Source organism: Vigna unguiculata, chromosome 5, assembly GCF_037176805.1.
Source record: "Vigna unguiculata cultivar grain cowpea cultivar isolate G323 ecotype 2 chromosome 5, ASM3717680v1, whole genome shotgun sequence".
NCBI lineage: Eukaryota > Viridiplantae > Streptophyta > Magnoliopsida > Fabales > Fabaceae > Vigna > Vigna unguiculata.
The window spans coordinates 15,306,539-15,326,487 of NC_140796.1; the positions used below are offsets into that span (position 1 = coordinate 15,306,539).

Sequence of the window (19,949 nt, forward strand, 5' to 3'; positions counted from 1 at the left end):
CAAACACATTTTGTACCCTGAAGCTAATCCATACTCTCAAGTTGGGCCAACTTTTGAAGTCCATATTATTTTCTTCATGTCATCAATAGCTGGGGCAAGCCCAAACATACCTGATGCCCTGAGACTAAATCAAACTAGGTCAGTTCCCTAGTCGGTCCTTGTCATCTCATCCAACCCCTTCCAAGCCATCGAAAATTTCATACATGTTGTTTAGATAATGCTTCAAAAGAAATAAAAAAAAAGGATTTTCAATAAATTGATCAAACCAAAGAGTTGATTTCAAAAGTGAAGAAAAAATGAAAGAAAAATAATGTCTCATGAAGAAGGGAACACCCTATTATCTGACCGAAGGCAAGTGAAAGAAAAATAAACCAACTGGGGCAATCATTTTCACCTAATCCTTTCCATTTCCACTACCCCTTTTGAAACAACGTCCCTCGTTCCTTCAAATTCTTCTCCAAACACCAAAACTGGGGCAGTTTTGTGAGTCTCACATGAATTTCTCACCCCCAATGCTTATAAATTCCCATCTTCTGAAATAAAACCCATTGTTTGATAAAAATCTTTTGTGTATACCAAAACTGGGGCAGTTTCATGGGTTTCGCGTGAATATCTCACCCTAACATTCATTGATCAATATCCTTATACCCTTTTTCTCCTACACCATAATTGGGGCAATTTTTGGGATTCTTGTGTTCACATATTGCTTCTCCTTTGAAGGGTGTGTGGAGACAACGTGCCCGCACGACTATCTCAGTCTCCTTCAAACTCTTCCCAAACATTTATAGCTTTCACTCACTTATGAATTCAAACATGCGTGCACTAATATCATAAAAGAGAAAGTCAAAGATATACTCGTTTCAGATGTTAGACCTCGATAAATGTGACATTCCTCACTTTTATGAAACATTGAAAATAAATATGAGTTTGATGATTGCAAATGAAACAGTTGGCTCATACTTGCATAGAATAATCAAAGGACAAAACACAACCAACATTGTCTTCATCAGGCATTCATCTTTTCATGCATATCTGGGTTTCGACACCCTCATCCTTGCATCAAGGTTTTGACACCTTGTTTCTCTTGCATATCGGGGTTACAACACCCTGATCCCTACACCAAGGTTTTGACACCTTCTTTCTGATGCATATCGGGGTTACGACACCCTGATCCCTGCGCCAAGGTTACGATGCCTTGTTTCTCCTACATATCGGGGTTACAACACCCTGATCCCTACACTAAGGTTTCGACATCTTGTCTCTCTTGTCTAAGTTAGGGTTCCTACGCTTTGCCAAGGTTCTACATCTTGTTTTTCTCCTTATTAAGTTGGGGTTTCAACATTCTGTCAAAGTTTCAACAACTTGTTTCTTCTCTTTGAAAACATGGCTACCAATGTTTGAACGCCTTGTCAACTATCTCTTGCAATCATTACTCCATTTCAAAATAGGTTGATTTTCATCCTACATATCTCCACAACAATGAGTTTGATGATTGAAAAGAGAATAATTGACTCTAGCAAAAATTTTCAAAAGGTAGAGCATAACAAGTTTTTTTCATCATGCATTCATACATTTCAGGATCTTGATCTCTACAATAATGTTTTGATCCCTTGTGTTTGAAATGAGAAAACATGCTTTTTATCATGAATAACCATTTGCATGATATATCATCGTTCATGTATTGACACCAGATTCGAAAAGTGTAACATCCCGTTAGGATATTACTGGTTTAAATAAATAAAACAATTAAATATATAAAGTCATCGCATTTATGAATAACCTCATTTCCCAAAAACGCGGGAAATTTAAAATTTATTAAATGATCGGATAAAGTTTATAAACATCCACTCTGTAATCCAAAATAACAATGTTATCGTTTCACCCATCAGGGTTTACAATAGTTTCCAAAAGCTAATAAAGTAAATATAAGAAGTTCCCCCAGTAGAAGCCCCACTCGCGACTAAGCATCACCGGCTCCACCTGCATCAACATCCTCTGCTCACGTGTACCGCGTACACGATCATCGCCAAATACAAGCACATATGGTGAGCTTATGGAAACAACATACATCATAACAGATATCATATAATCAATTAACATATATAAACTCCACAAGTATCAAAGTACCATCTTTTAATCAATTCTCTAACGTCTGGCCACAACCAGACCATTCGGGTTCTACCTCTTCTAGTGATTACCCCAAGGTAATTTGCTGCCAAACCTATCGGCCACAACCGACAGAGCACGTGCGGGAACCAATGCTACGGATCACACACCGCAACGCCAGGTGGAATTCCCAATTACGAACATAGTCTGTAATGTCCCAAGACTACCAAACTCGTCAGTCAATAACTGAGGAGGGCAATCTAACTGGACCCATCCGTACTGGCCACAACCAGCACACTCACACCGGCAACACTCGCCAACCTGAGCTCAACTCAAGGGTTCCTCGTGTTCATCCGTCATCCCGAGCTCAATTTGAAGGATGCCATTCCGAGCTCAACTCGAAGAATGTACGTGCTTAACCCCTATCTTGAGCTCAACTCAAGGGATACGTTCCGAGCTCAACTCAAGGAACCCAGCAATCTTACCTTTGAAGCACCACCAAAAGCCTTGTAGAACACCCTACAAAGTCCAATAAGTAGGACTTACAGCAGCCAAATCGCCTAGCGGAGGACACGTACCGCTAGACGCCACAGCTTCCAGACCGCCTGGCGGGGGACGCGTACCGCCAGGCGCCAAGCGCCTGAAAATCCTCATCAGCTGAAAACACCGCCTGGCGGAAACAGTCCACACCGCCAGGTGCATCCACGCTCAATCCTCACAAAACACCACATAACCGCCTGGCGCAACTCCATCCACCGCCAGGCGGACTCGTACCAGACCTCGCGAACCTTGTGGCTCTCGCCTGGCGGTCTACCAGTCCCCGCCAGGCGCCATCTCAGTGATGCTACTGTACTGGTTTTCCTTACCACTCTGCACCAATTGAACTAATAATTAACCCTCACGGATTAAGCTATTTTCTCCAGTTTATGGTATTACCTACACAATGACTAACTTACTATCCAATTCACTCCCGTTCATTCATTTCTGACCACCCACGGTATGACTTGGTTCCTCTCATATTCTACCTTATTCAACACTACCAAATTACAATGATTTCCACCTTGCTAATTACTCAACTTTAGTTCTAGTCATTGTAGCCCCTCTTGATTCATTCCCATTTCTCCTACTAGTCTGAAGTTATATTCTCTCACAACAATTATTCCAGTCTTTAATCCTCTTGTGCCCCATTCATTCCAAGCCACATTCCATATTATGATATAATAATAGCAAGACCTGTAATTACTAATACTCGTATTCCCCAACTACCCTCACCCCATGAATTCCAATGCCCACATTCAGTTTACACACACATGTCAAAACCAAAAACAATGACTAAAAAATGTTCAATTTGAGTTCACCAAGATTTGAACCCTTCACCCTGCCAACACTAAATCAATATCAAACCACCAGGCCAATTCAAATTTCATGCTAACAATCATAATTCAATTATCATATTATTTCACCACATGATCATGCTATATTAAAATAACAATGAATAATAATAGAAAATGGCATACATAGGACTCAAACCCAAGTCCTCTCACACAATTAAAGTACTCTCAACCACATGAGCTAGCACTTTTCCACGTCATTCCACTCATAATTAATTTCATAATTAATTCTTCTACCCGCATTTATTAACTAATTATTTATTTAATTAATTAAATTTCACGGGTCTTACAAAAAGCACAAATATCTTGACATCATAACATGAGTGAGCATTTTCATGCATCATACATCTTCAACCATTGTTTCTTCTAAAGGAGTCGATTTACAAAAACCTCTTCTTGGCATTTCTCAGATTGATGGTCATCTTCATTCATATGAAAGACCTATATGTCCTCCAAGTCCAGTTTCGTACTGGCCCCCAAGCCCAGTTTCGTACTGGCCCACCAAGCCAAATTTTATCTAGCCCAAGCCCAGCTTTTCCTGGCCACCAAGCCCAGCTCGGTACTGGCCCACCAAGCCCAGTTTTATCTAACCCAAGCCCAGTTCCGTACTGGCCTACCAAGCCCATCTCACTTGGCCCTCTGAGCCTATCTCGCGACCCTCTCCTTAGGAATGGTCAACTCTTGTGTTCTCCTTTCGGACAACGACCCTCTCCTTGGGATTGGTCAAGTCCAGATCTTCATTTCATCAAGGCCCTCTCCGATGGAATGGTCATTGATTTCTTTCTTTACATCAAGACCCTTTCCGATGGAATGGTCATTGATTTTCTTATGTTTACATCAAGACCCTCTCCAATGGAATGGTCATTTATTTCTTTCTTCACATCAAGGCCCTCTCCAATGGAATGGTCATTGATTTTCTTATGTTTACATCAAGGCCCTCTCCAATGGAATGGTCATGGATTTTCTTATGTTTACATCAAGGCCCTCTCCGATGGAATGGTCATTGATTTTCTTATGTTTACAGCAAGACCCTCTCCGATGGAATGGTCATTTATTTCTTTCTTCACATCAAGGCCCTCTCCAATGGAATGGTCATTGATTTTCTTATGTTTACATCAAGGCCCTCTCCGATGGAATGGTCATTGATTTTCTTATGTTTACATCAAGGTCCTCTCCGATGGAGTGGTCATTGATTTTCTTATGTTTACATCAAGGCCCTCTCGGATGGAATGGTCATTGATTTTCTTATGTTTACAGCGAGACCCTCTCCAATGGAATGATCATTTATTTCCTTCTTCACATCAAGGCCCTCTCCAATGGAATGGTCATTGATTTTCTTATGTTTACAATAAGACCATCTCCAATGGAATGGTCATTGATTTTTGTCACTTTAAGACCCTCTCCTATGGAATGGTTGAGTCTTTTTTTTACTTTCCATATCATGACCCTTTTCACAGAATTGGTCGTCAAACTCGTGTGAATCGATTTTTACTCATCTTTTTCCTCTTGAAAATTCGGACAAAATTAGTGTCTTTATCTTTACTTATCTTTTATTGCGATAATTCGAAAATGTCATATTTTCATATTATCTAATAAAATATAAGTAAAGAGGGGCAGCTATCAACACCCAATTTTGTTCGGGTTTTAATGTATTTTACTTCTCATAATCTTATTTTACTTTTATTTTGTTTTTCTTTTCATCTTATTTTACTTTTATTTTATTTTTATTTTTTATTATTATTCTATTTATATTTTATTTTATTTTATATTTTGTTTTGTTTTATTTTTATTTTATTATTTTATTTTCGGTTTAATCTTATGTATTTTTATTTTATTTACAATTTTCCTTATATTCCTTTTTTACTTTTTATTATTTAAGAAAAAAGAAAATAGATTAAAAAAATAATAATAAGAGAGAAGATTGCAAAGATCAATGGAAAGCTAGTGTCTATGGTAGACAAGAGATAGGGTGGCCAAGTTGCAGGAAGCAACCACCCTTTCCACTTCTCTCATGGCTCAAGAAATACAGGCATCAGGAATTCATGATGAAGGAGACAGAGGGGAAACAAATTGAAAAAAAACAGACACAGGAAAGGTTAATACAAAAGGGGAGCAGAGTCATAAAAAAAACGGGGGGACTAGCATAGACCACCACCCCATTCTACACATTTTCATCATCTCCATTTTCATTCTCCAACAACCTGCACATAACAGCATCCATCTTTAACTCATCATAGCAGTATCACCTTTCACTCTTGTCTTCTACCCACAACTAAACACCCACACTCAGTCCTAACCAGTGCCACCATCCCTTTCGACTTTCATCTTCAAGCACTCCAACACCAAGCTTTTCTTCCTCATTTTTTCCATCACCATCAGATTCATGCGCCCACAGTCCACTCCACTCACCCAAAATCATCCCATCCCATACGGTTACCAACGGGCATCATCACCTTCGCCTGCGCAAATACATATGAACACCAAATTCCTACATTATCATTTTCACACCCAACCGCAAGAACAGAGAACTAGAACCTCAATTCTAGTGCCAAACACTCGTTTCATCTTCCCAATCGTACATCCAATCGAAACAGAAACAAAGAAGAGAGAAAATCGCAGGCGGCGAGTCGGAGATCCGGACGGTGGAGTGTGGTCGCGTAACATTTTCGAACCTAGTCGCGGTGTGGTTGGCACGGTGGTGGTGAGTTGAGGGAGTCATGGCGCTTTTCTCTCTCGCGGAAGAAAAGAGGCAAGGATTGGAGATGAGTGGACGACCGGCGACGGTCGGAATCACCAACGGTAGTCTCCGGCGAACAGGGTTGCGCGGCCGCGAAAGGGTTTGGTGAAGTTGTGTGGTCACGCGAGGAAGAAACTGGTCCTGTCTTGCGCAAGAGAAGAAACGACGATGGAGACGATTTGGGGGTTAGGTTCTCGCCGGCGATGCCTCCGGTGGCGACTGGCGTCGATGGCGGCGTGTCTCGCCAGCCGTGAGACTTGCGGCAGCGGCGCTTGCTGACGGGATCTTGGTGGCTCGGGAGAAGAGAGGAGGGGTTGCCATGGTAAAAGGAACAGCTCTAATTAGGGTTTTGTGAAAAAGAAAGAAAAGGGCTTCGCGCACCCCCCCTTTTTCAATCTTCGCACCCCTCCTAGTTTGATGTGTTGGATCTATTTGTGTTTGCTTAGCACACCCCTTTATTTCTTGCACACACCCCACCTGTTACTTCGTACACCTCCCACATGTGATACTCATGCACCCCCATATCTTTGTCTATTGTTTTTGGGCTTGTTGTTGTGTTTTCTGTGTGCACCCCCACTAATCATTCATGTACCCCATATTTTAGTTTCCACTTTTTTTCTTCTTAAATAATTTCATCCTTTTATTTATTTATTTCTTATTTTTCTAAAAAAACAAATATATTTGAAAATTATAAAAATTACAAAAATAGGAAATCTAAAAATTCTCTTTAACTTTATTGTGTCTGTCCGGTCGCTCGCACCGTGTGACACTCATTTTCAAAATATCAAAAATATTTTCTTTCTTTTTTAGTGTCTGTCCGACCGTTCGCGTCGTGTCACATTTTCAGGTAATTCAAAAATACAAAAAAAAAATATAAAATTTTAAAAATACAAAATATCAACATTTTCCAACAAATTGTTTCTTAAGAACTACGTGATCCTTGATTCTCCACCGTGAGATACGTAGGAGCAAGGTCAGTCCTTGTCAGGTTCACCTCTAAAAAATCAAATCTTTTTCTCAATTTTTTTTTCAAATATCTTTTCAAGAACTACGTAACCCTGATTTCTCACTTTAAATGAGAATACGTAGGACCAAGGTCAATCCTTGTCGAGCCCAAAAAATTAAGAAAAATATTTTTGTTTCTTTTTAACATTTTTGTTTTGTTATTTTTGGGGAAAATTAACATTTCGAAAACCACATTAACTTTGCATTTTTAATTAAAGGTACCGCCCTCGAGCGGGCGCTGTAGGGTGCTAACACCTTCCCTACGCGTAACCGACTCCCGGATCCAAGATCTGGTTTTTCGCAGACTTGTCTTATCTTTACGGTTTTTCGTAGTTTTCTAGAACAACTGTGATGGCAACTCCCAAATCTCTTTTTTAAAACTCGTTTTCTTTTTGGTTTGGCTTCCCGTCGCGATTTCGGTTGCGACACATGGCATACACTCAATGATGCTGCAATGTACTCAACTTCGCATGTAGACAATGTCACTATAGGTTGCTTATTTGAGAGCCAGGTAAATGCCGTGTTGCTCATGAAGAATACATACCCAGATGTGCTTTTTCGATCATCTACATCTCCGCACCAATCATTGTCCGAGTACCCTACTAATCGGTAATCGTCCGACCTAGTGTAGTATAATTTGAGTGATGTTGTTCCCCGCACATACCTCTATTCTTTTTAGTGCTTTCCAATGTGTGTAGCTCAGCTCCTCCATGTATCGACTTACTATTCCAACGCTTAGTAACAAATCAGACCTTGTATTCGTCAAGTAACGAAGACTTCCAACCAAGCTTTTGTATTTGTTGACATTTATGTGATCTCCTCCATCAAACTTTGAAAGTTTTGTTCCTGGTTCCATTGCGGTTGAAACCGGGTTGTAGCTCGCCGTGTTGAATTCACTCAGAATTTCCTCGGCATACCTTTCTTGAGACACAAAGATGTTTGTCTCAAGCTATTTGACTTCCAGCCCAAGAAAGTATCTCATGTGTCCCAAGTCTGTCATTTCAAACTCTTTCTTCATGGTTCTTTTGAACTTCTTGATTAATTCTGCATCATTACCCATGAACACAAAGTCATCAACATAAAGAGCTATAAACATTATCCTACCTCCATGCTTCTTTATATATAGTGTGTGTTCAACCGAGCATTGTTCATATTTATTTTTCATAAAATAAGTGTGGATTCGATCATTCCACGCCCTTGGAGCTTGTTTCAGGCCATAAAGAGCCTTTTTTAGCCTCAACGCCTTCTTTTCTTCACCTCTCTTCATGTAGCCGAGTGGTTGCTCAATGTAGACCTCTTCCTTTAACACGCCATTCAGAAAAGTCGACTTTATGTCCATTTGGAAAATGGGCCATTTGTTTTGAGCTGCTACAGAAATTAGTAGACAAACAGTCTTCATCCTAGTAATAGGTGCAAACACATTGGCGTAGTCAACTCCTTCCCTCTGTCTATAGCCTTTTGCCACCAATCGAGCTTTATATCGCTCTATCTCACCTTGTGCTTTCATTTTCTTATTGAAAACCCACTTTACTCCAATGAGTCGAGCTCTTTGTGGTAACTCAGATAGTTCCCACGTGTTGTTACGTTTTATAGCAGCAATCTCCTCGTCCATTGCCTTTTTCCATTTCTCATCCACCATGGCTTCTTCAAAACTAACATCTTCCGATTCTGCCAAAAGACATACAACGTGTACCTCGTTAGTTGTATTAAATATGTCTTGTAGGCTCCGAGTTCTAGGCTACAATGGTTCTTTTTCCTTGTCAGAGACCTCTTGTTGTCTTGTTGGTACATTGTTTGGATTTCTTCTTTCATTTGTCGGGCTTCCAAAGGTAGTTTTCGAGCTTCCATTTGTTGTTGCTAAGCTCTTAACTGTCATTGTCGAGTTGTTCCATTCGTTATCCTCATCTATTACAACATCTCGACTCATAAGAAATTTGTTTATTACTAGATTAAACAATTTATAGCCTTTTGTTTTTTCATCATATCCAATAAAAACAAGTTTCTTACTCCTGCCCTCGAGCTTCGTTCTTTGTTGCGTTGGAACATGAGCATATGCTACACTGTTAAATACCTTCAAGTGAGATACACATGGTTTCTTTCCACTACATGCTTCATGTGGTGTCTGTCCATTAAACTTTGCATGATGACACCTATTATGCACATATACTGCACACTGCATTGCTTCAGCCCAAAATTCTTTTGACATATTCTTACCTTTCAACATTACTCGAACCTTGTTGAGAATTGTGTGATTCTTCCTTTCAACAACTCCATTCTGTTGTGGTGAGTATGAACCTGTCAAAAATCTTCTAATGTCGAGCTCCTCACAGTACCTCATGAACTTGGCTGATGTGTATTCACCTCCTCTATCTGACCGAACAACTTTAATTTGCCTGTTTCATTTTTAATCATTATTTTAAATACTCCAAATACTTCATATTTCTCCTTCAAAAAATAAACCCATGTCTTCCGAGAGAAATCATCAATAAATGTTAAAAAATACCTCTTACCACCGAAAGATACAAGAGTACACAATCTTCACAGAAATTCTTCTTAAATTCTATGTTTGGCAATCCACGCACCATTCTTTCTATACTAGCTCGGTCAACCCTCCAAAGTGAAAATGGTCGAATCGAAAATGCCACTTCATTGTTTCATCCTCGACGTCGAGTTTCAAACACCTCAGCTCTAGTTTATACATTCTATTTTGTTTCATTTCTATTCAGGTAATAAAATGTCTGAGTTTATCCCTCAACTCCAGCACTCAATCTTTCATGATGACTGAGTACCCTTTTTCCATTAACTGCCCCATATTCAATATGTTGGTTTTGAGGTGTGGTACGTAGTACACATCCCGAATTGTCCCAATTCGTCTATTCTTTTGAGAAAAACATATCGTACCTTGTCCTTTTACCATCACCTTGGAAGTGTCTCTAAATGACACATGTCCAACTTCAATTTTGGAGAGCTCGTCAAACATATTTTCATCTCCACACATATGGTTACTAGCTCTAGTGTCTAGATACTAGATAGAGTTATTTTGGACTCGCAAAACAAACTCGGTGTTTGTGCTAGAGTTCGACCCAAGCTCGATATCCGAGCTCCTTGTCAGCAACATCTCATCCTCATTAGTTTCCTCCCTTGCCAAATTCTTCATATCATGTGCCGAGCTCGCTTCGCTACTGGCCATCAACAATATTCTAGCTTGTTTTTCAACCTCTTTTGTAAGAAGATTGGTTGATTTATTTCTCTTATTTTGAGACCGACAATCCTTTTCAAAATGACCGGTCTTACCACAAATATAACACTTGACCGATCTACACTCATTTGCGTAGTGACAGGGCTTGCCACATTTGTAGCACTCACCACTGTTACCTGACCGACCTCATCGGCCTCCACCTCAACCTCGGCCTCGCTAATTTTGCAGGCTGGAAGCGTCGTCTTCGTAATCATCTCGACCTTGACCACTACGTCCTCGACCTCTACTTCCAGGACCTCGGTTTTGACTCCCATGACCTCTTCCTCCTCTGCCCCGAGTGTTCTGAGTTCGAAACGCCTTTTTCTCCTTGAAATTTGTCCTTGCTTTGAGAGCTTGGCCAAAGTAGTCCTCCTTCATCTTTCTTCTTCTTTGTTCATAGGCTTCTAGAGACCCAGCAAGCTCCTCCACCGTGAGCTTTGAGAGGTCTTTGGATTCCTCTATAGCACACACAATGTTGTCGAAGTCAATTGTCAATGACCTAAAAATTTTCTCCACAACTCAGTTTGCAGGCAATGACTCCCCATTCTTGCCGAGTTGGTTTGTCACAGTCTCCACCCGAGATATGAACTTGGTTACCCCTTCGTTCTCCTTCATCAACAACCTCTCAAACTCTCCTCTGAGAGCTTGAAGATGAACTTGTTTCACACAGTCATCTCCCTTATATGTTTTCTCCAAGATCTCTCACGCCTCTTTTGAAGTCATAATGTTTGCTAACTTCTCAAGGCCTGCATCGTCCACAGCTCGGTACAATGCATACATAGCTTTCCTATCTTTGACTCATTTTTTTTTTTCAACGCAACAATCTGGGCGACTGTTTGTTCATCAGAATCCTTTGGCTCTTCGAAGCCACCTTGAACTACATCCCACATGTTTTGGGATTCGAGGTAGGCCTCCATCTGCATGCTCCACTTATCGTAGTCAGATTTTTGTGTCAGCTGGGGTAAGGACATATTGTTGGCCATCACTCACTTTTTTTCACACTCAGGCTAACTGGCTCTTGATACCACTTTGTTAGCAAAGACACTCTATTTATGAAAATATGATTTACTTCACTTGTGTATTTCATATGAGCAAGACATTGCAATTTATAGGACTTACATTTGGCTTTTCATCTCCAAGCCATAATGTCTCCAATTACAAAAACATAACACTAATCACCATTAACATCTGAAACATAACACATTAAACTTTTGACTTTTGCTCTCCTAAAACATCACAAATGTAACCACTTATAAATTCTGCTAAATAACTCCTAATTTAAGTTTATCCTAACAAATTAATCAAGTGGTGGATCAAAAAGAAAGACATAATTAATCAACCCCTACCCACTAATTGATAGATAAAAGAGAAGAAAGGGATAATTAATTAATTGATGCTGCCACTCTTTGATTCCAACACCTTGGGTGGCTTCAAAGTTGGGTTCATTTTTTGTTGAATAAAGCAAACCATGCTACAGGGGTATTTTTTCCTACACTATCCGGCCATGGAAAAAAGTTCATTTTACCTTTAAAAACACATTTCGATTGTATAATTTGAGATACATTTTTTTTATTTTATGGTCTGGATTATACAATTTGAAATATATTTAAATTTTCATTGAAGATGGTATAATTTAAAATACAAAGTTTATATTCTAGATTAATCTAAAATAAAAATAAATAAAAATTATATTTTATATTGTATAATACATAATATAAAAAAAGTTATATTCTGAATTATATAATTCAAAATAGATATTTTTGTTTTGCATTTAAGATTACACAATTTGAAATCTAATTTTTTATATTCCAAATTATAGAGCTGTCAAAACGGGTCACCCGACCCAACCCGGCTTGGCCCGCGACGGGTTGGCCACTTAGTGGGTCAACCCAACCCGACTCACTTATTAGCGAGCTAACAAAATTAGAATCTGACCCAACCCACCATGGGTTTGCGGGTTAAACGGGTTGGCTCACTGACTCACTTAATTAAAAAAAAAACACACAATTTTTTTTCTTCAATCTCAAAAAAAACTAAATTATAATTCCGATTAAAATCTAAACAAACTTCAATACAATCCAAATAAAATCCCAAATTATGTTAAACTCCAAATACAAACCAAAATTACAAAAATATAAATTACTATATAACATCAAATCATTATTGTCACTTATCAAAATATAGTATTAGAATCTTGAATAAATAAATTCACAACATTTTCATCTCTTAAAACATCTTCTTTATCCCCATCTACGATATATACATACACACACACACATATATATATATATATATATATATATATATATATATATATATATATATAGATATACATATATAATATATATATATATATAACATATATATATATATATATATATATATATATATATTTATATAACATATATATTATATAATATATATATATATATATATATATATATATATATATATAATATACATATATAATCTATACATATTGTAAGGCCCATTAAAAATCTGCTTTATTATTTTCTGCCCTAAAGTAAAGGGTTGTCCCTTGTAATTGGGCATAGGGCTGGCCCAAGTGATAAAACCAAACCCTAAGCTGCCCTAACACACTTACTCTCACTATTCCACAAAACTAGCCGTCATCCCCTCCTTGCTCCCACAAGACGCTCTGTTAGGGTTTTGTCCTAAGCCTTCTCGAACTAACTCAGAACCAGTACCTACTTCGCGTAAGTGCCCCTTTCTAGATTGTATGGGTTCCATTGTTACTCCTTCATAGTTCACAGTTATAGTTTCATAATACTCCGTCCTTTGTCTTGTTTACCTTCTGTTTTCAGCTCGCTAGTCCGTTCCTAGAGTTACAGTGCTCGCGGTCGTGCCGTCAAGGTTTCTTTTAACCCTTTTCTAGGTACGGGAAGTTAGGGTTTCAAGTTTAAGTTATTTTTGGCCTGTTCTTGAGTTTGTTGTTGATTGTATGGATTAATCATTCGTTTTGATACGTGGGATACTTTGTATGATTGGTTGGTTTGAAAAATATAGCTGCTGCAGGTGAGATCAGGGCGAGAACTGGTAATCTCGCCCAGGCGAGTCGAACTTGCCTAAGCTAGTTTGGCGGAGGCTCGCCCAGACTTTCTATGCGAGTTGTCGCCCAGGCGGGTGGCCCTGATTTTTTAGCGAGACGCTGCCTCGCTCAGGCGAGGTGAGCTCGCCTAAGCGAGCTGGCGCGTTCGTTTCTGCCAGCGTTGTCGAACTCTCGCCTAAGCAAAGGGGAACTCTCCTGAGCGAGCATTCTCCTCGCCTAAGCGAGACCCCTAGGCCTGAGCAACGAGTTTGGGCGAGGGTACGCGTTGGTTGGGTGTTTAGTTCTCTACTCTTTTATGTTTAACATGCAATTGATGGAGTGATTGCAAAATGGCATGTAGGGTATATTATGAATGTGTGAGATGGTGTATGAATAATGAATGACAAGCTTGAATAAATCCTTGGCATGAAATGGTTGGTATTAAAGAGGCATGATAATGAGATGAGTTGGAAATCCTTTATGCATGGATGGCTTATGATGAGTTGAAATGAGTTGGACCTGGAACATGAAAGGCGTTGGTCTTAAAGGTTGGTATGATGAACGTATACATGCATGATGAATGTTATTTGGCTGTGTGATTATGTTTGGTCTGTGTCAGTGCGTAATTCCTTGGGGTCTCTAGGTGAGACTTTCAGGGTCGCGCTTAAGTGGTCGGGACGTAATTCCATGGCCCCTGTTAGTGGGTGTCCATGGTGGTGCCCCATCAGTATAACTAGGTAAGGATTCTTGTTAAGGTTGCATTCTGACACTCTAAGGAGTCAGTTAGTCTCACCTAGAGCGGACTGACTCCTGTGGTGAGGGTAGTAGGAGGCCTGAAATTCATTAAGGGCTAACCTTGTGGTGAGGGAAATTGATTCATCGTAACACTTGTAATACATAGCTCGGGGGTGAGCAGAGGTATCCACCATAAGTGCAAGCATCCGCTGAATTCGACCAAGTTATATGTATCCGGATGAGTCAAGTCGTGTCTTAGTGTATTGTTTGAGGAGTCATAACATGCTTGATTGATGTGGGTATATGAAATCGTGAAAAACATATATGATTGTATGAATGAAGTATTTTGTGCTCTAGCTTACCCTACTTTTATTGTTGTGTGTTCTATTGTGTGGTACTTTCTTTTGCAATGATCATCAACTTGTTGATGTGAGCAGATGCGAGGAACACCCGCGGACAACAGGGAGGTGATGGTTCCGCTGCATGATCTGCGTAGGCTGGATCTTTGTTTCTTTAGGGCTTGTCCCCTGTATCTCGTTATGCTTTATTTCTCCATCTGTATGTGTTAGACTTTTCAACTGTTTTCTTTCGGCATCGTGGTGTCCCTAGTTTTGTAAGGGTTGGGTTAAGGACTCCAAGACTGCAATATCGTACTATCTTTGTGTGGCGTTTCTTTTAATTACGTTTATTAATTAAATGGGACGTTACACATATATACATATAATATATATATATATATATATATATATTATTTGAATATTTAAAATTTATTGGCGGGTTGGTTAGCCAACCTGACTCATCACGAGTTCAACTCGAATGAGGCAGGTTCTTAGTGGGTTGGGTTCATTTTTAACCCGTACTGAAATTTGTAATTTTTTTTCAACTCAACCTGAACCCGTGATGAGCCGGGTTGACTCACGGGTTATAACCTTTTTGACGGCTCTACCAAATTATATATTCTGAAATGAATTTGGATCATGTAATTAGGGATTCAAAATAAAAAGTGAATAAAATTAAAATTTTAAAATGTACGGAGGTACAGGAAAAAATACCCCACGTATAGTTATTGAAATACGAATCTCATTAAAAACAATAGTATAATTATAAAAAAGAGATGACTGAGGGATCATATTGTTGTACTGAAGTTTAGAATTCAAAAATCTTTACATAAAGTTTCAGAGACTAAAAAATAAATTGGTGTTCTTATTTGTCATGGTTAGAGATCAAATATCAAAATATGACTTACCAGTAGACTTCATAAGAAACTTTAAACATTCAATTTTATAACATAATGGAAACATTTATTCTTCAATAGAAGAGGATGAAGATTCTTGAAATAAGAGAAATTTCTTAGTTGTCTTTCTCAGTAAAACTATGACAATGGCATCAACGATTTTCTATTGGTTTTTTTTATTGTTCTTCTATTATATATTCAAAATACACTTATGGTCACTAATTTTGAAATTTTAAAATAAATTAAAATTATTTTTAAAGTACCAAAACAGTATATTTTAATTGTTCAGCAGATGATAACAACAAAAAAAAACTCAATAGAAAAACTTGACTTCGATAAGAGGCACTAGTGACATAACCACAAGTTAATTGCACTAAAAACAACCCTAATAAATAAAGAAAAGTAAGTACATACAATCCTAAAAAGCAACGTCGGAAGTTCTAATACCAACCTGAAAAAATTAATTTGAAAAAACTAATATTCTTAATTAATTAATTAATTTGAAATAATACATCACCCTAACCCAATAAATAATAATTTTTGAGAAATTTCAATAATCTTTTCCGAATTTCTTGTAATATACTTAATATCGTACTAAAAACACAAATAATTCATGGAAAATAACTTTTGTTTAGCAAAAGTAGTCACTTCCTTTAATTCAAATAAGTTGATCTTTGACCTTTTTCTGTTGTTGTAAACACAACGTTAATTCCGTGTACACAGCGCCTATAACTAAACTTTAAAACAGAATTCTGTAAAAGCTTATCCTTTCTAGATTTTAAATTAAAATCACTGAGCAGATTCCTGAACGTTTTCGGCTAAATTTTGAGAACAACTTAATGCTTCACTTGATGTTCTGTTGACGAGCAAGATAAGATTCAATTTGTTTCCTCAAATAACAGATTCTAGGAATTAAAGACTAAAAACACATCAAGCAAATCAAGCCAACATAAGCAATTAAATTCAACAAGATTCCAAGCAAGAGAACACGTCCATTTTCTGCTACAAACTCGAGTTATCACACTGAAGGAAAGTTATCGATTTTTAGCGTATTTTCAACATAAAAAAGTGTTGTTCCTACCTTAGAAAACACCATTAGCACCACCTCAATTATTTATCAAACAAATCTCACTGCACTTCCATATGAGCTATTGATGTTCTTTAATAAGAATCGAATAACCTTCTATTATGCAGATTATGGAGATTACACTCTCATTTTGAAGGAGAACATCACCAAAAATACAGAGATCTCACTTGATCAAACCATAATAAATATGTGAACAAAACAATAAAACATCACCAAAATCTGTTGATAGGCTTAAGGATTATAACAGACCCCTGGGAGTATTCATTTCAAAGCCAAATACCGCTCCAGGATTCCCCTACTACGAAACTCTTGGGTTTTGTTGATGCGTCATTTTTACACCTTAGCTACCAAAAAATCCTTATTTATAATCTTCAATTCTGATCTTTAATTAAAGAAGCTTTCAAATTTTCTCCCAAATGGCTACAGAAAAAGGTGTGTTTGCAAAATTCTCTTTCTAATAGACACTTAAGTATTGGTTAAAATTTATTCAAAACTACGAGAGACCCATTAATTGAGAAGAACGAGACCCACAAAAATTTATGATCTCCAATACATTAGAATCAATAGTAAAAGCATTTATCCAAACACTAATAAATAAACAAGAAACTGTTATCAGAACATGCAGTGAAATAATTCTTATCTTCAGAACCACATACAAAACAATTTTCTTACAAAGAGCTTCACATTTACAAATTAAATATTGCTGATTCAAAGAACTGCGTTTGGCATACAACGAGTCATCACAAAAGGAGCAATAGCGACTCATGCAAGAAGACTCAGGAGCGAATACAATGTTATTACCAAAATACTATTATTCCAAACAAAGACACCAGGTATTGTGATTCAGCCCCCAGCGTTAAACACCTTTTGAAAGAAGCAATAATTATTTGTTCATCATCTCAAATTACATTACTAAACACATCATACTCCACAACAAATAATTCGACATAAAATTTCAATACATTCCATGTCTACAACCAACACATCAAACCTCAAACCAGTCATTAAATTATTGCCTATTTTTTGCTTCCACCTGCATTATTGCCTCCTGCTTCCTGTGCTGCTTTCTTTGCCGCCTTCTCCTGCAGCGCCTTCGCATCTCTGTCCATGAAGAAATAAAAATTTCACGCAAAGATAAAGGTTAAGCACAATTTATTTAAAAAATCAAGAAAAACCGAAATATTAAAATTGCAGAGTGTTGTGATGAACATCATCCCAACCTTTCCCTGCGCTGTTCAGGGGTCAACCCATCAGCTTTCGTCTGCTTGCCTTTAGCACCGGTTCTTGACTGAGCCCTTTCACGATCACGGTCCCTCTGGTTACCGCGTGCGCTTCAAAGTTAAGTGCAAACAATAAAAAAAATTCACAAACCAGGCTTCAAAAACCAAACCACAGATACCCATTTGAATAGTGGCAAAGAAAAAAAAAATTAAAACTTAAATAAACACATAAAATTACGAAAAACTGTTCCTCCCCACGGATCCAAATCAACGAAACTATTAATCCCAGAAAAACATATAAGATCAATAACAAAAATGGTATGGGAGCGTGAAATGAGCTTCATTTTTCCCTCGGATTTCCTAGCTGAAAGTCAACCCCATCGTTAAATCAACGAGAATTCGAAAAAAAAAAATAGCAGTAAATTTTGAACATAGCAAAGGATATGAGTCATTATCGCAGATCAATTCTTCGAGAACGAAACGAGCTCGGAGACGAGAGGAAACCCTAAATATCGAAATTGGGAAACAATAAATACAATTAGCGAATTAGAGAGGAAAACAACGGAGAGAAAGGCGAAAAAGCAAAAAAAAAAAAAGAAATTTACCTGATCGAAAGAAAGCGGATAGATGCAGAGTCCGAAAATCTTAAAAAGAGAAGGAAGAATGAAAGAACAGAGTGCGATGCGAGAGAATATAGGTGTACTAAAATATTTGTTCCAGCTGGAACATTCAGAGCCCAAAAATTGAAATTGTTTATTGTTATGAATCAATGATTTTCATTGATTTGATATATTTATTTGTATGATTCATTATTTTTTATGATAAATATTTGTATTAACTAAGTTGATTTGTTTTTTTTTTATGGATTACATATTGTATTTATAAATAGGACTCTTCCTATCAATAATAATACAACACGTTATCAGCACGATGCTCCAAGGAATTGAGGACTAGTGGAAGCTTTTTCTCTTTAATGATAGTGCTATGCGTTCTCAATCCAGGCTTTTTCTAATCATTTCTCAATTTACAGTTTTACCTTATATTCTTCCTCTCTTATGATAAGAATTGTTTGAATTTATCAATTTTTATCTCTCTCTTATTATTTTTATTATGATGGTGATTATTATTATTATTATTATTATTTTGATGATGATTATTATTATTATTATTATTATTTTATGTGCTAGTTCTAAACACGCGAAACGTTGTAAAATTTAGATTTGTGACCCTTGATACTACAAGGAAGAATTCCTTATATTGGATTTTAAATGTTGAAATACATTTAAGATACAATGGATATTGGGATACCATTAAATAAAGAAATAAAGCATCTAAGCAACTAATTTGCTCATGCGACAAAAATATTGTGAAAAAGGATTCACAAATATTATGAATTTATTTCATGCCTATGTATGGCTGGCTGGACAAAGCAATAAAGCTTTTGATGAAAAATCATGAGATCCGCCTAATTTGCTCCATTCCCAGAAGTGAATGCAGCAATCAATATTATGAATTTATTTCATGTCTTTGTATGGCTGAACAAAGCAATGAGCTTTTGATAAAAAATCATGAAACCTGTCCAAATTGGTTCTGTTCCATTCCCAGAAGTGAATGCACCAACATTTTATTTATATTTTCATGATCGATCATGATCTTGATTTTGGACATGGTTATAAAGAAAATTTCAAAGACACATTTTGTCACCAGAAGTGGCACGATAATGTGAAAAAAGGAAAAGAAAAATGTGAAAATATTGACAAAAAGATGAAGGTATATATTATCATTACGATGGTAAAGACTATTTGAGTTGTACTTATTGTACACCAGAGCATCTTACAAATAATGAGAAGAACATAGAAACACAATTTGCTTATGAAGATGGTGATTCTGATTATGGCCATATGGATGCTACTCATCTTGATATTGTTATTTTCTTTGCTAAAGAAAATGGAAGCATTGATCACCTCATTGATTATGAGAGTGTTACAAAAAAAATCTCATATTGAAATTTACGTTTATATAAAAACGAATGTTTGCACTAGTATCAAATGTGTCTTATTGATAGTGCAACAACTTATATAATTCTCAAGAGTAATACATTTTTCTCTTGTTTGATAATGCGAGACATCAATGTTTGTATTATTTAT

The 19,949-nt window shown here is 37.3% G+C and overlaps 1 protein-coding gene across 1 annotated transcript; it reads right to left on the reverse strand.

The window, feature by feature from the left end:
- Positions 1-17,358: 17,358 nt before the first annotated feature.
- On the reverse strand, positions 17,359-18,584 carry LOC114183487 (uncharacterized). The gene is made up of 4 exons (XM_028070519.2): positions 18,408-18,584; positions 18,248-18,307; positions 17,803-17,908; positions 17,359-17,683 (listed from the first exon to the last, which is right to left on the reverse strand). Exons 2-4 carry the CDS (start codon positions 18,252-18,254, stop codon positions 17,599-17,601), a joined length of 198 nt encoding a protein of 65 aa, XP_027926320.1. The 5' UTR covers positions 18,255-18,307; positions 18,408-18,584; the 3' UTR covers positions 17,359-17,598.
- Between the last annotated feature and the right edge of the window lie 1,365 nt (positions 18,585-19,949).